Source organism: Rhineura floridana, chromosome 5, assembly GCF_030035675.1.
Source record: "Rhineura floridana isolate rRhiFlo1 chromosome 5, rRhiFlo1.hap2, whole genome shotgun sequence".
NCBI classification, from domain to species: domain Eukaryota; kingdom Metazoa; phylum Chordata; class Lepidosauria; order Squamata; family Rhineuridae; genus Rhineura; species Rhineura floridana.
Genome location: NC_084484.1, coordinates 5358650 through 5371518, shown reverse-complemented (window position 1 = coordinate 5371518; position 12869 = coordinate 5358650). Strand labels below are relative to the sequence as shown.

General features: G+C 41.9%; 1 protein-coding gene across 11 annotated transcripts in view; it reads right to left on the bottom strand.

The window, feature by feature from the left end:
- ENOX1 (ecto-NOX disulfide-thiol exchanger 1) overlaps window positions 1-12869 on the bottom strand; it is a 611398-nt gene that overhangs the window by 27073 nt on the left and 571456 nt on the right. For all 11 annotated transcript variants that reach the window (XM_061629891.1, XM_061629898.1, XM_061629899.1 and 8 more), the window contains one exon: window positions 11916-11975. In XM_061629891.1, coding sequence (XP_061485875.1) covers window positions 11916-11975 — 60 coding nt within the window. The remainder of the gene's footprint in view (window positions 1-11915; window positions 11976-12869) is intronic.

Below are 12869 nucleotides of genomic sequence, written 5' to 3'. Positions count from 1 at the left end.
GATATCCTGTTAATGTCTAAGATGGCCTACACTACAATTGTTAACAACTTTAAAACTTATTTCACTTGTAAGGCTCCCATTCACAGCATCCTGGGAACTTTAGTGCTATAAAAGGGCTGGTGATCTCTAAGCTGCATATGCACGGTACATTTAAAGCACTTTTAAAGCACACCCCCCCCACAAAGAATCCTGGGAACTATAGTTTGTTGAGGGTTCTGGAGATTATAGCTTTGTGAGGTGTAAACTACAGTTCCAAGGATTCTTTAATGGGGAAAATGTGCTTTAAATGTATGTATGCAGACTTATTATTTATTACAAAGACCAGTCCATACAGAATGTACATGTGCAAAATAGAAAAAAAGTAAAATAATGTAACTCTTGTACATAATAATGTAATGTATGTATGCCTTACAGACAAGCATAAGATTGCACTGTTTTTTGTTTGCCCAAACACAGGATATCCTGTACCTATGCCATCAATATTGTTTGAAAGAGATTCCACAGTCTCTCTGGGCACCTTGTTCCATTACTGATCTGGTGTTTCAGAAATTGTATATTTTCCTCATGTTTAATGTAGATAAGAACATAAGAAGAGCCTGCTGGATCAGGCCAGTGGCCCATCTAGTCCAGCATCCTGTTCTCACAGTGGCCAACCAGGTGCCTGGGGGAAGCCCGCAAGCAGGACCCAAGTGCAAGAACACTCTCCCCTCCTGAGGCTTCCGGCAACTGGTTTTCAGAAGCATGCTGCCTCTGACTAGGGTGGCAGAGCACAGCCATCACGGCTAGTAGATTAAATCTGCCTTTCCAATTTTCAAAACTATTCCTTTGTTTCAATTGATCAGGTGACTATGACAGGAGAATAGGTGCACCACAGTGGGAAGATCTGCCCAGGGACTGACCATCCATGTGCTTTTCTTGCCTCCCTGGGCTGCTCCTCCTGAGTCAGCAGAGGTGCCCTGTAAGATCAGGGGCCCCTGATTAAGAGACCAGATAGAGGCTGCCCTTGAAAGAGACACCTAATCATGCAGCCTTTTGCCTCAGTGCCTGGCTTGGCCAGGAGACATAAAACCCCAGCACTCTTTGGGTGGCGAGCTTGCCACCAGCAGGATCGCCATTGAAGGAGTGACACCAAAGGGGATAATATATTTCAGAGCCCCTTCAGGAGTCCTGAGGGTGAGGGGTTTGACTGTTAAGACAGCTAGGGTCTTATCTGGACCGCCATAGCCTGAGCAGTGTTGTCTATGCCCTGGTAACGTCCAGGTTGGATTACTGCAATGCTTTCTATGTGGGGCTGCCCCTGAAATTGGCCTGGAAGCTACAGCTAGTACAAAATATAGTGGATCACTGTAGGATATTGCCCACATGTTACCCTGGTGCTGAAAGAATTACACTGGCTGCTAATTAACCACTGGGCTAAGCTCAAGTTTTGTACAGCTTGGGACCAGGATACCTCAAAGATTGTCTCACTCCTTATATTCTCAGTCGATCAATGTGCTCTGCAGGAGAGGGCCTCCTGCAGATATTATCTTTTCAGGAGGCCAATTCCGCACAATGTCAGAATCAGGCCTTTACAGTGGCAGCACCTACTCTTTGGAATGCTTTCCCATCACATATCAGACAGATGCTATCCTTATTGCTCCTTTTATGCCTATTGAACATCTTCCTTTTTCAACAAGCTTTTAATGTGCAGACCCCTGCCCCTGTCTGTATCTGTATTGGATTTGAAATAGTTTTTATATATATTCACTAATAGGCAAAAAACCTTGCGGTTTAAGAATGTACCTATAGCCCACAGCTATTTCTATCAAACTTTAAAAAGCAGGGAAATTGGGCAGCTATAGGGAATGCACCAGGGGAGCAGGAGACCTGAACTCCTCTCTGAGATATTGTACTGCCCTACAAATTGGTCAAAATGCAAACACCATTTGGGTTGGTATTTCACATTCCAATCCACTTGCTGCGTAGCTTGGAAGAATTTGGTAACGTGCCTCTGAGCATATGGTGAGTGGTGGCAACACCTGCCATCTCGAAAGATAGAGTATTATATTTTTGTATGTTTGTTGGTGTTCTTCTTACATTGCTTCTTTCCTGTGTTACTAATGTTTCTACAGAGAATGTGAACTAGAAAATTTTATTTCCCTCACTGTTCATCCCAGAAATCTGTGTCAAATTTACTTTTATTAATTTCAAAGCCTTTTTATTGGTCAGTGTCATATGAAGGTGAACACAGCCTTTTGTGTTTCAAATTGGAGGTTATGTTCTATTTCTGTTTTGGGTGCATTAACAGTTGAATCTGAAACTGCAGTTTGATGAAAAATCAGACTGCTTCCAATATGTTGCTACTTCAGCAATGACTCTAGCTGTTGGAAAAAAGAGGATGCATGTTTTCAGCCTGCTATGTTTAAACCATTTCATTTAAGGCAAGGTGGGCACAGTCAATTAAAAACATAGAGCACACCTAGAATTTTGCTAGAATATATTTCACCTCCCCCTGTTTTATCTTGTGCAAATTGAGACACTCCTGAGCTCCACTGCGGACTATTCTGCAGAAGTCAGTGCCCTTATTCCACAATTATGTTTGGAGGTTTTTTAGTGCAAATTTTGCAAAATGTTGCTGTACTTCACATATTCACAGAAATAGAAACAAAAGAAAATGATTTCCTATAGGAAACATCACTAAAATTGCAAAGGAAATCAGACATATTCAAAGGGACCATCTGAACTATATCAACTGTCTTAATAATGTTGCTTCCTCCCTGCTAAAACAAGATCAGCACAGCACACGTCTTGTTTCTGTTATTTGGGCTGATTGCAAGTGTTGCCACCACTCACCATATGCTCAGAGGCACATGTTACCAAATTCTTCCAAGCTACACAGGAAGTGGATTGGACTGTGAAAGACCAACCCAAATGGTGTTTGCATTTTGACCAATTTGCAGGGCAGTACAATATCTCAGAGAGGAGGTCAGGTCTCCTGCTCCCCTGGTGCATTCACTATAGCTGCCCAATTTCCCTGCTTTTTAAAGTTTGATAGAAATAGCTGTGGGCTATAGGTACGTTCTTAAACCGCAAGGTTTTTTGCCTATTAGTGAATTTCCTTGCTTTTTAATCCGGGAGGTAAGAAATGGGATCCTGTGCAAGTTTGCTGAGAATGGATGGATCATTTGCATGCTTATTGAGTTCAATGGGATTTGTTCCCCTGCAATCATGCTTAGGATAGGTGAAACAGACCACAGAGGATGGGGAGGGAAGGAGGAGGGAGGGGAGGGGAGGAGGAGGAGGAGGGAGGGGAGGAGGAGGAGGAGGGAGGGGAGGGGAGGAGGAGGAGGGAGGGGAGGGGAGGAGGAGGGAGGGGAGGGGAGGAGGAGGGAGGGGAGGGGAGGAGGAGGGAGGAGAGGGAACACAGAGGGGAGGAGGGGGATGGGAGCAGGAAGGAGAGGAGGAGGGGTGGAGGAGGGGTGGAGGACAAGTTTGATCATTTGCATGTTTATTGAATTCAGTGTGATTTACTCCCCTGCAATCATGCTTAGGATAGGTAAAACTGACCAGGTGGGGGGGAGGGAGGGCTGGAGTGGGCAGGGAGGGAGGGAGGGAGGGAGGGCTGGAGTGGGCAGGGGGGGAGGAGGGGAGGGGAGGAGGAAGGGAGAGGAGAGGGGAAGGAGAGGAAAAGCAGGTCTGATCATTTGCATGCTTATTGAGTTCAATGGGATTTACTTCTATGCAATCATGGTTAGGATAGGAAAAACTGACCATGGGGGAAAAGGGGGGGAAGGAGTATATTGGAGGGGGACAAAGGAAGGGGGAGAGGAGGGCAGGTTTGATCACTTGCATGCTTATAGAGTTCAAAGGTATTTACTTCCATGCAATCATGCTTAAGATAGGTAAAACTGACCATGGGGAGGAGGAAGGGGATGGGAATGGGGAGGAAGGGGCAAAGGAGCAAGAGGGAGAGGATAGGAGGGAGGAGAAGGGAGGTTGGTTTGATCATTTGCATACTTCTTGAGTTCAGTGGGATTTATTTCTATGCAATCATGTTTGAAAATGGAAATAGACTGCCTTCAAGTCGACCAGACTTATGGTGACCCTTTGAATAGGGTTTTCATAGTAAATGGTATTCAGAGGTGGTTTTACCATTGCCTTCCTCTGACGCTGAGAGGCAGTGACTGGCCCAAGGTCACCCAGTCAGCTTCATGGCTGTGTGGGGATTCAAACCCGGTCTCCCAGGTCATAGTCCAACACTGACCCAGAGGAGGGGAAGAGGAGGGGAGGATATTGGGTGGGTGGGCACTGGGCAGAGGGGAAGCCCCTTTCCTTTCCAAATGGAAAACCTTGAGAAAACCTTGTGAATACCGTGGAAGACAAACAAAGGGTCCTTGATAGGCTGGAGCATTGGGCTGAAAACAACAGAATGAAATTCAACCAGGATAAATGCAAAGTTCTACACTTGGGAAAAAGAAATCAAATGCACAGTTATAAGATGGGGGATACTTGCAAGAAGGATCTTGGAATTGTCATTGGTCACAAGCGGAATATGAGCCAATAGTGTGATGTGGCTGCAAAAAACGCAAATGCAATTTTGGGCTGCATTAACAGAAGTATAGTTTCCAAATCGCGTAAAGTATTAGTTCCCTTCTGTTCAGCACTGGTTACACCTCATCTTGAATACTGCATCCAGTTCTGGTCTCTGCACTTCTAGAAGGATGCAGACAAACTGTAACATTCATTACATTCATTACATGCCACAGGCGGTTTGGAGCAAGTTTAAAATCAGACTTTTTGGAATCTATTTGTGGCACTATCCTGAAGAGCAGGTGTTTAACAAGCAACAGTAAGAGTCACATGATGACACACTGAACATTTAACAGACATAAATTTTATAATATTTATTGATAAATCACCTAGTATTTAAAGGAAAGGACTGAATTTAGAAGTTAAAGGCTGTAATTCTATGTTCACTTTCACTTCAGGAGTAAGCTGCAATAAACTCAGTGGAACTTACTTCTGGTGATGTGTGTGTGTGTGTGTGTGTTCCCACCCCCGCTGTCTCCCACTGCCTGCCTTCCCCACTCGCTGAATCTAGCTTGAGGGAAGGAAAGAGTAAAAAAATGGGGGGGAGCTTTGAAGGACTCTGCAATTTTTTAAAAGTCTACTCAGAAGCTCTGCTCCACTTACCTGGGAGTAAGCCCCACTGAACTCAATGGGATTTACTTCTGAGTAGACAATTTTCCTCCTTCCTTCCCTGAAGCTCATTGCTAGCACACACATGCTCTGCTCCACTTACCTGGGAGTAAGCCCCACTGAACTCAGTGAGATTTACTTCTGAGTAGACATTTTACTACCTTCCTTCCCTTCAAGCTCATTGCTAGCACACAGAACCTCCACTTACCTGGGAGTAAGCCCCACTGAACTCAATGGGATTTACTTCTGAGTAGACAATTTTCCTCCTTCCTTCCCTGAAGCTCATTGCTAGCACACACATGCTCCGCTCCACTTACCTGGGAGTAAGCCCCACAGAAATCAGTGTGATTTACTTCTGAGTAGACTTTTTCCTCCTTCCCTTCAAAATCATTGCAAGCATACAGAAGCTCTGCTCCACTTACCTGGGAGTAAGCCCCACTGAACTCAGTGAGATTTACTTCTGAGTAGACATTTTACCACCTGCCTTCCCTCAAGCTCACTGCTAGCAAACAGAAGCACCACTCCACATACCTGGGAGTAAGCCCCACTGCACTCAATGGGACTTACTTCCGAGTAGACTTTTAAAAAAATGCAGAGTCCTTCAAAGCTCCCCCTCATGTTTTGACTCTTTCCCACTCACCTCCATTCTGCTGCTGCTTTCTCCCTCCATCGGCCATTTTGTCTCTCTCTCTCACCTGCTTCCTCACACAGAGCAAGCTCGGCAGAAGGCCAATGTGAGTCACATGTCTGTTGCCCACCAATCACAGGAGCAGACTTCCCCTGCTTCCTCCAAGTAACTGGAAGGGGAGGGAGAGTGAAATGAAAGAACTCTTCTACGCATGCGGTACTTTATGATCCACTCTAATGCATTTTTTAATAAATTAATTAAAAATAAACCATGCCGTTTTTTAAATTTAAACCTACTACAGATGAAGTACTGTGTATGGGGCAAGCTCAGGGATTTGATTAGGGATACCTTACAGTCATCTCTGATTTTTAATGAATTTCAACAGATTATGTCAATTTCTCAAAAAAAAGTCCAAACGGCTTCTAGTTTTTTTTCCTCCCGTTTTTCACTTTAACCTGTGGATTCTCCGTGGGGGGGGGGTTGTGTATCACCAAGAAAACTTCCAGAGTTGCAGAGCAAGCAATTCTGAATCCAACAGTATAAGACTTGTAAGTTTTTGTTTTGAATTGGGACTATACAAAGCACCAGAAAGGGGTGAGGGGGGTATTTTCATTTAACATGGCAGAACGCGAAAAATCCCTACTGACTATAGTAGCTGTATAATAATTGCTTTAATTGTTGATGTTTTTATTAGATCTCTTGAGATGTTTATCAGAAAGCGATTCATGAATGGAAACAAACAAACAATAAAGTTCCTCCTCTTCTTTCCAAATCTTTTTTACATATTGGAAAATTGTGTGCTCGTGTCTTCTTTTATCTAAGCCTTCACAACTTCTCACTGAATGGAACACAGTACACTAGCCGTGCATGGCAGCCCAACGGGGACTCAATATACTGTTTTTGCTCCTTACCTTTGACTGAAACAAACAAAAAACCCAGGGCAGCAGTGAATCATTTTACAGGTCACACTACATGACTGGTGGGTTGTGTTTGGCTTGATGTGTCACAACTTGTTCAGCCCTGATTAAAGCTAAACATGACTTGATCATTTCCCATGTCCATATTGGCTTGATTTAACCTGTGGTTCCTCTGAGAACAAACCATGATGGTGGCCAAAGTTTCTACATCACTATCTGGTGTGTTTTAGAAATTACTGTCAAGACTAGGTAACATTTTAGTTTTGTCTTACCTATGTTCCACCTTACCAGTTTCTATGGTATCAAAATGGCCCTAAGAATACAGAGATGTATAACTCAAAATATTTTCCCTTTTCTTTACCACATTGTACCTATATGTTTTTTTCCTTGCCTCTCATCGGGGGGGCTAGCACAACAGCAACACTCTAATCCACAACTATAGATATCAAAATTGATTGTGAAACAAAAGAAAAAGAGCATGAAGTACTCCAGATGATGGGTTGTCATATCAAATGAAAAACTGTTGAAGCTTTCATGAGCAATTAAGAGTAAGAGTGAAGACAGACAAGTGGATGAGCAGGAGGCCTTCTCTGCCACCAAAGTCTAAAGGCAAGAAGAAGGAAGAGAAATTCCTGGGATTTCCAGTATCCACAGCCCTTTAAGGTTTAAAAGAAGTAGCATCCCAAAGAACAAAAAACCTCTCAGGCAGAGGTAGCCAAAGTGGGGACCTCCAGATGTTGTTGGGCTACAGCTCCCAATGTCAGTGCTGACTGCACTTGTTGGGAATTGGAATCCAGCAACATCTGAATGGCATCACATTGGTTACCCCTGCTCTAAGTGGTTGCTCTGCTGGCTCTCAGCACAATCCGTTAACCACCAAACAAGTGGAAGGAGATATAATCCATTTGCATTTCCACATTACCTTTACTTGGGGTGGGGTAATGGGTCAAATGCACACACAATCCAGGTACAACAGAAAAGAAAGTGAAAATGCATCTCCCATAGCAACAGTGTGTGCTTCCCTAAAGAAGCCTGCCTAATTTGTCTGCAATTTTGTTTTTTGTTTTTTGAAACAGGAAAAGCAGCAATGATGATGCACTGCAAAATTACTTATGAAGGCCAATTGCAAAGTAGAAAGAGCTTCACGGGTTCCTAGGAAAATTTTCTACATAGCAATTGTAAGATATCAGCATTTCTTGTGACATAGCTTTGCCATGCACAGTATGATAGTTGGACGCTCAGTCTTGTCTGGAATCCAATTCTTTATACTAGTTTAAGTAACACGTCTCATAGATATCTAAAAATGTGGGACAGGCCTCTCTGTACTTCCTTGACAACAACACCCGGAACTTGTATTGAACATGAGGGCATTTGCGAAATCCAGCTTGTCAATTGTATCAAATAGGTACTAATTCCATTAAATGCATCACAGACCTTAATAACTCTCAGGGCATTTTGATCTGCTCAGATTTAGAGACTAGTCTCAAGGGAAAAAGAACTGTAAACTTTCCTTAGTAATAAATGTAGTTTTGAAAGCTTTCCCCCAAAAAGTCAGCGTTGCATATTAACTAACCATGTTTTAAAAAGAAGTATTAATCATGAAATGCACTTTACGGGGCTCTCATCTATCAATGATACTCATTACTGCAGCAAGTGAAACCTTCACAATTATTTATTATTAATATTATTATTTGAGTGTATGTCCCCTTTTTCTGAGCTATAGTTTTCTGCAATCGTTTCCAAAAGCATGACAAACCCATTTATCTTCAGAGTATAAATGCAGAATGTAATACGAAACTAAGCAAAAAGACGGTGCCCTGGGCCCACAGCCCCCTCTTCTTCCCAGCTTCTAGTTGAAATCCCCTACAAGGAAAGGAGGCATGGTTTAAGCTGGCTAGCTTTTCACTCTCCCTCAGAGATTGTGTGTGCCACTACAGAGTTATCATATTGATCTGTGACTTGCTGACAGCCATAGAGGCAATCCTATAGAAAAAGTACAACTCCTCTTCCCTCTAGCCTGCCTCAGCCATGGTCACACTGGGAACAGCTGAAGGAGAAATGGGGAGCAGGAAGTCTCCTGTGGAGAAAATCAGGTAAGGATGGCAAGCAACAGAGTTGAAAGGCTTCACCACCACACCAATCCAGTAGCACCTGCTGGTGTTAGTGTTGTAGCTGAGTGAATGTAGGAAGTTGCCTTATACTGCATCAGACCACTGGCCTTTCTAGATCACTTTTGTCTTCACCAGGGATGGAGAACTTGTGGCCCTCCAGATGCTGTTGGATTCCAACTGCCATCAGCCCCTGCTAACATGGCCAGTGGTGAAGGATGGTGGGAGCTGCAGTCTAACTAGGGAGGTAGTTCACTTGTTGGTGCCGATTCAGTTCTCATTTCACCAAACTGTTCGATTTTCATTATCTTCTGCTTTTACCATTTTGGTTTTTTTCCTAAAAATAACATTATTATTCTCATTCTTTCTACTGATGTTTTCGTTCTTTCTATTGATGCTCTTTGTGTTGTATATTCAAATGTAAATGAGGCAGATAATTGCCCATTGAGTACATCTCTTACCTCAGGCTTACTGTCTATCCTAGGACAGTCAACTAATACACACACACACACACACACACACACACACACTTAAAGGAGGCTTGTCCAGTTGATTTTTTCCCAGATTTGTGATGTTGTAAACTTAATCAGTCATTGGCTGCTGTGTTCTTGTACTTACATTTAGCCTGTTCATGAACCAAAAATTGATATTGATGGATCCGCCATTGATATCACAGCAATGATGACCATTTTTAACTTTTAAGGTTGTTTTTTCTTCCTCCCTCCCCATTAAGCAAACATATCTGACAATGACTATATAAATGTCTGCTGTGTCTGTGAGTTAAAAAACAGATACAAGGGGGAGACAAGTTCAGAACAGAACAGTGAATGTTAATGGCTACCATCTTCACCTCACTGACACAGGGGTTAAAGAGAATATACGTTTCAGCTGTTTGGATCAAAGATGTCATCAATAACAATGTTGTCATATTTGCTGCTATTCCCCCCTCACACACACACACACACACACAAATCCAGTGTTGGGAAAGCTCGCAGCAAACAAGATTGGTCTGCAAAGATAATGAACATGCGAACTATAGTGGAGTGCGGTGAAGAGTTTGACTTTAGCGAAATTCTCCCCCAACCCAATAACATTATCTGGAAGGCTACAGATTCCCTACCCTGATCTACACTGGCAGGCAGTAGCTCTCCAGGTTTTCAGACAAGAGGCATTCTCAGCCTTTACCTGTAGATCCCAGGAATTGCACCAGGGATCTTTTGCATGTAAAGCATGCACTGAGCTCCAGAGTGGAGCTGTATGGGCAAGAGTGGAAGGCAAGGCTCTAGCCACCTTCCCACCCACCCCTTAGAGCATAAGCAAACATCATAGTCATATAGGCAGGAAGAAAATATGGATTATACCAGAAGAATCCTACCATTCTCAGGGTCCTTAAAACATTAATGTACAGATTAAACAACTGTAGATTAAGCACTGAAATTGCTTGTTGTCCGTTATCAATAGATTAAAACAACTGGTAGATTAAGCAATGAAATTGCTTGCTCTCCTTTATCAATAGAATCTCTCTGTATTTTGATTCAGAATGAGCAATGGATACTAAAGGAAAGCGCATCTTGGGAGCAGTTTCCATGGCACTAAAAATCATATGAGAGATTAATTCTATTTGGACAGATTATACTTTCAAATTAATGCACTTTGGAGCAACAATACTGCAGTGGCCAGACTAGAAGCAAACATCAGAATGTCTAAGGCAATACTGTTCATCCAGTGTAATTCATGGGGAACTCCCCAGGCGCCTAGGAGGACAAGGACAACACCCGCAAGGCAAATGGATTTCCTGAGAGCTATATATTCCCACCTCATCAGGGCCATGAAAAGCATAACTTGGATTTTAGGTGCTTTGCATTCCTGCTCCCTGCATCACTTAGGGCTGCAATCCTAAGCAAACTTACTAAGTTACTACAGACCAAGTTCTACTATACTCAGTATGAGTTGTGTCAGAGTAGACATGTTTAGGATAGCACTGTAGGGAAAATGAAAAGATAACAAAGATTCAGTCCCTTTTTTTGCCTTATTTTTTAAAAAATCAAATAGAATTTTTAAAAAAAGATTCAGTACTGAGTCCTGTCTTCAGAATCTATTAAAGCTAAACAGCAAGTGGACTATTGTGAAAGGTGTAAAGCATAATAACAAATGTTTGCATGATAAACATCAGAACAGTCCTGCTGGATCAGCCCGATGGTCTATCTAGTCCAGCACCATATTTCCAACATTGACTGGCGATATGCTTCTGGGAAACCCACAAATGGGATACGAAGCAACAGTCCTCTCCTGTTTGCCCTCAGAGTTAAATTGACTCTGAACATGGAGGTTCCATTTAACCATCATGTCAAATAGCCATTGACAGATATTTCCTCCATGAATTTATCCCCTTTAAAGCCACGTATACCAGAGGTCATCACTGCATCTTGTGGTTCATTATGTGGTGTGTGAAGAACTACTTTCTTTTGTCTGCCCTGAATCTACTGCCAAGTCATTTTCTACTCTGCTATTAGTTATTTTAGATTTGTACATGTTTGTATCTGTATTTTACTATTCTATTATTGTTTTAATTGCATTACTGTAAGCTGTCTTGAGAAAGTTTTGAAGGATGATCTATAAATCCTTAAAACAAATACAAATACAAATAAAATGTAAAAATGTCCTGAGTCTTCACATTTTTCTACTACCATGAGGCCTAGAAAACTGCTTTTTTTTTTACAAAAAGGAAGCCACATTCCTCAGGATTCTGAAGATTCAATGTTGAAAGTGGTATTTTTAATTATTATTCACAGTTCTTCTAGGTCCCATGCATTTAAATGTCTCAGCAATGAAAAATTCAAGAAAACTTTGCCGTGATAAATGTAACAAGGCACGCTAACCATTTCTTACCAGAGACTTGTTAATTCCAAAGGTAGATTAAAAAATTCAATTCATTTATCTTGAACTACGAATGCTGGGAGGTGAACCTATGACTCTAAGGAAAGGTGGATTTTCCCCTTGCCATTAATTCAATGCAGTTACTTTTATTTCAGAGTGCAAATAGTAAACATGGATCTTGACAAAGAAATACAAAGCTGTACCTACATTTGCCTGAGTTTCGTCATGGCCATTAGTCTCTGCTAACTCCTTGGTATTTTTTTTTAACTGTGAAGACAAAAATAAATAAATAAATAGTGAAGTATTTCACATACTTATTGTTGATTTATTTGAAGTACCACTTTTTATAAGGCTCCCAATGAGCAAAACAGATGGACCATATCATTCTAATGAGTTTTTGCTGAACCTAGTTTGAAGCTAACATAAGGCCTGATAGGTTGGCTAAAAATAAAAGAATAAAAATAAAAGAAGCAAATTCCAAGACTGAGCCATTATTTTTTAAATAATAAGATTAGAAAGCAGTCTCAAGGCATAAGAACTGTGTAAAATTGGCTTTCAGGAGTAATAAATGATTTCATTCCCCAGTCTTATTGCTATTAATTTGAAACTTTGCTGTGGTTGCAAGTTGCTGCTAGCTAAATAGCAGTTAGCTAATGATTTCTTTTGAGTGATATATTTTGAGCGGTTTAAAAGGCTGTAGTGCTATGATAGGTTTCCTTTTCAAGGAAGTGTCTAGAAGAAGAAAGAGCAGCTCATTTAGATCAAAAATGGTTGAAGCAAAAATGGCCTTTCACTGAATGAAAAAGAGAGAGAGAGAATATCTTCGTAGGAATAAAATGCAATATCATATCACTGAAGAAGGATAGCCATTCAGAGAAGACGATAGGACACATATGGGGAACTTGTGGCCTTTCAAATGTCACTGGGCTACAGCTTCCCTCATTCCTGCCCATTGGCCATGCTGGCTGGGTCACACTGAGGTGATAATGGTAGCCTTTAACGTTAATTGTTTGATCCTTAACCTGTATTACTCTTGTACCTTTTTAAAAAAAAAAATTTCAGTGAGTTTGGCTAGTATGTTGCTTCAGGTAGGCACCAAGTGTCTCACCACCAGCACACTGAAAAACTGACCGGGGGGGGGGGGGAGGGAGGAAGCAAAAT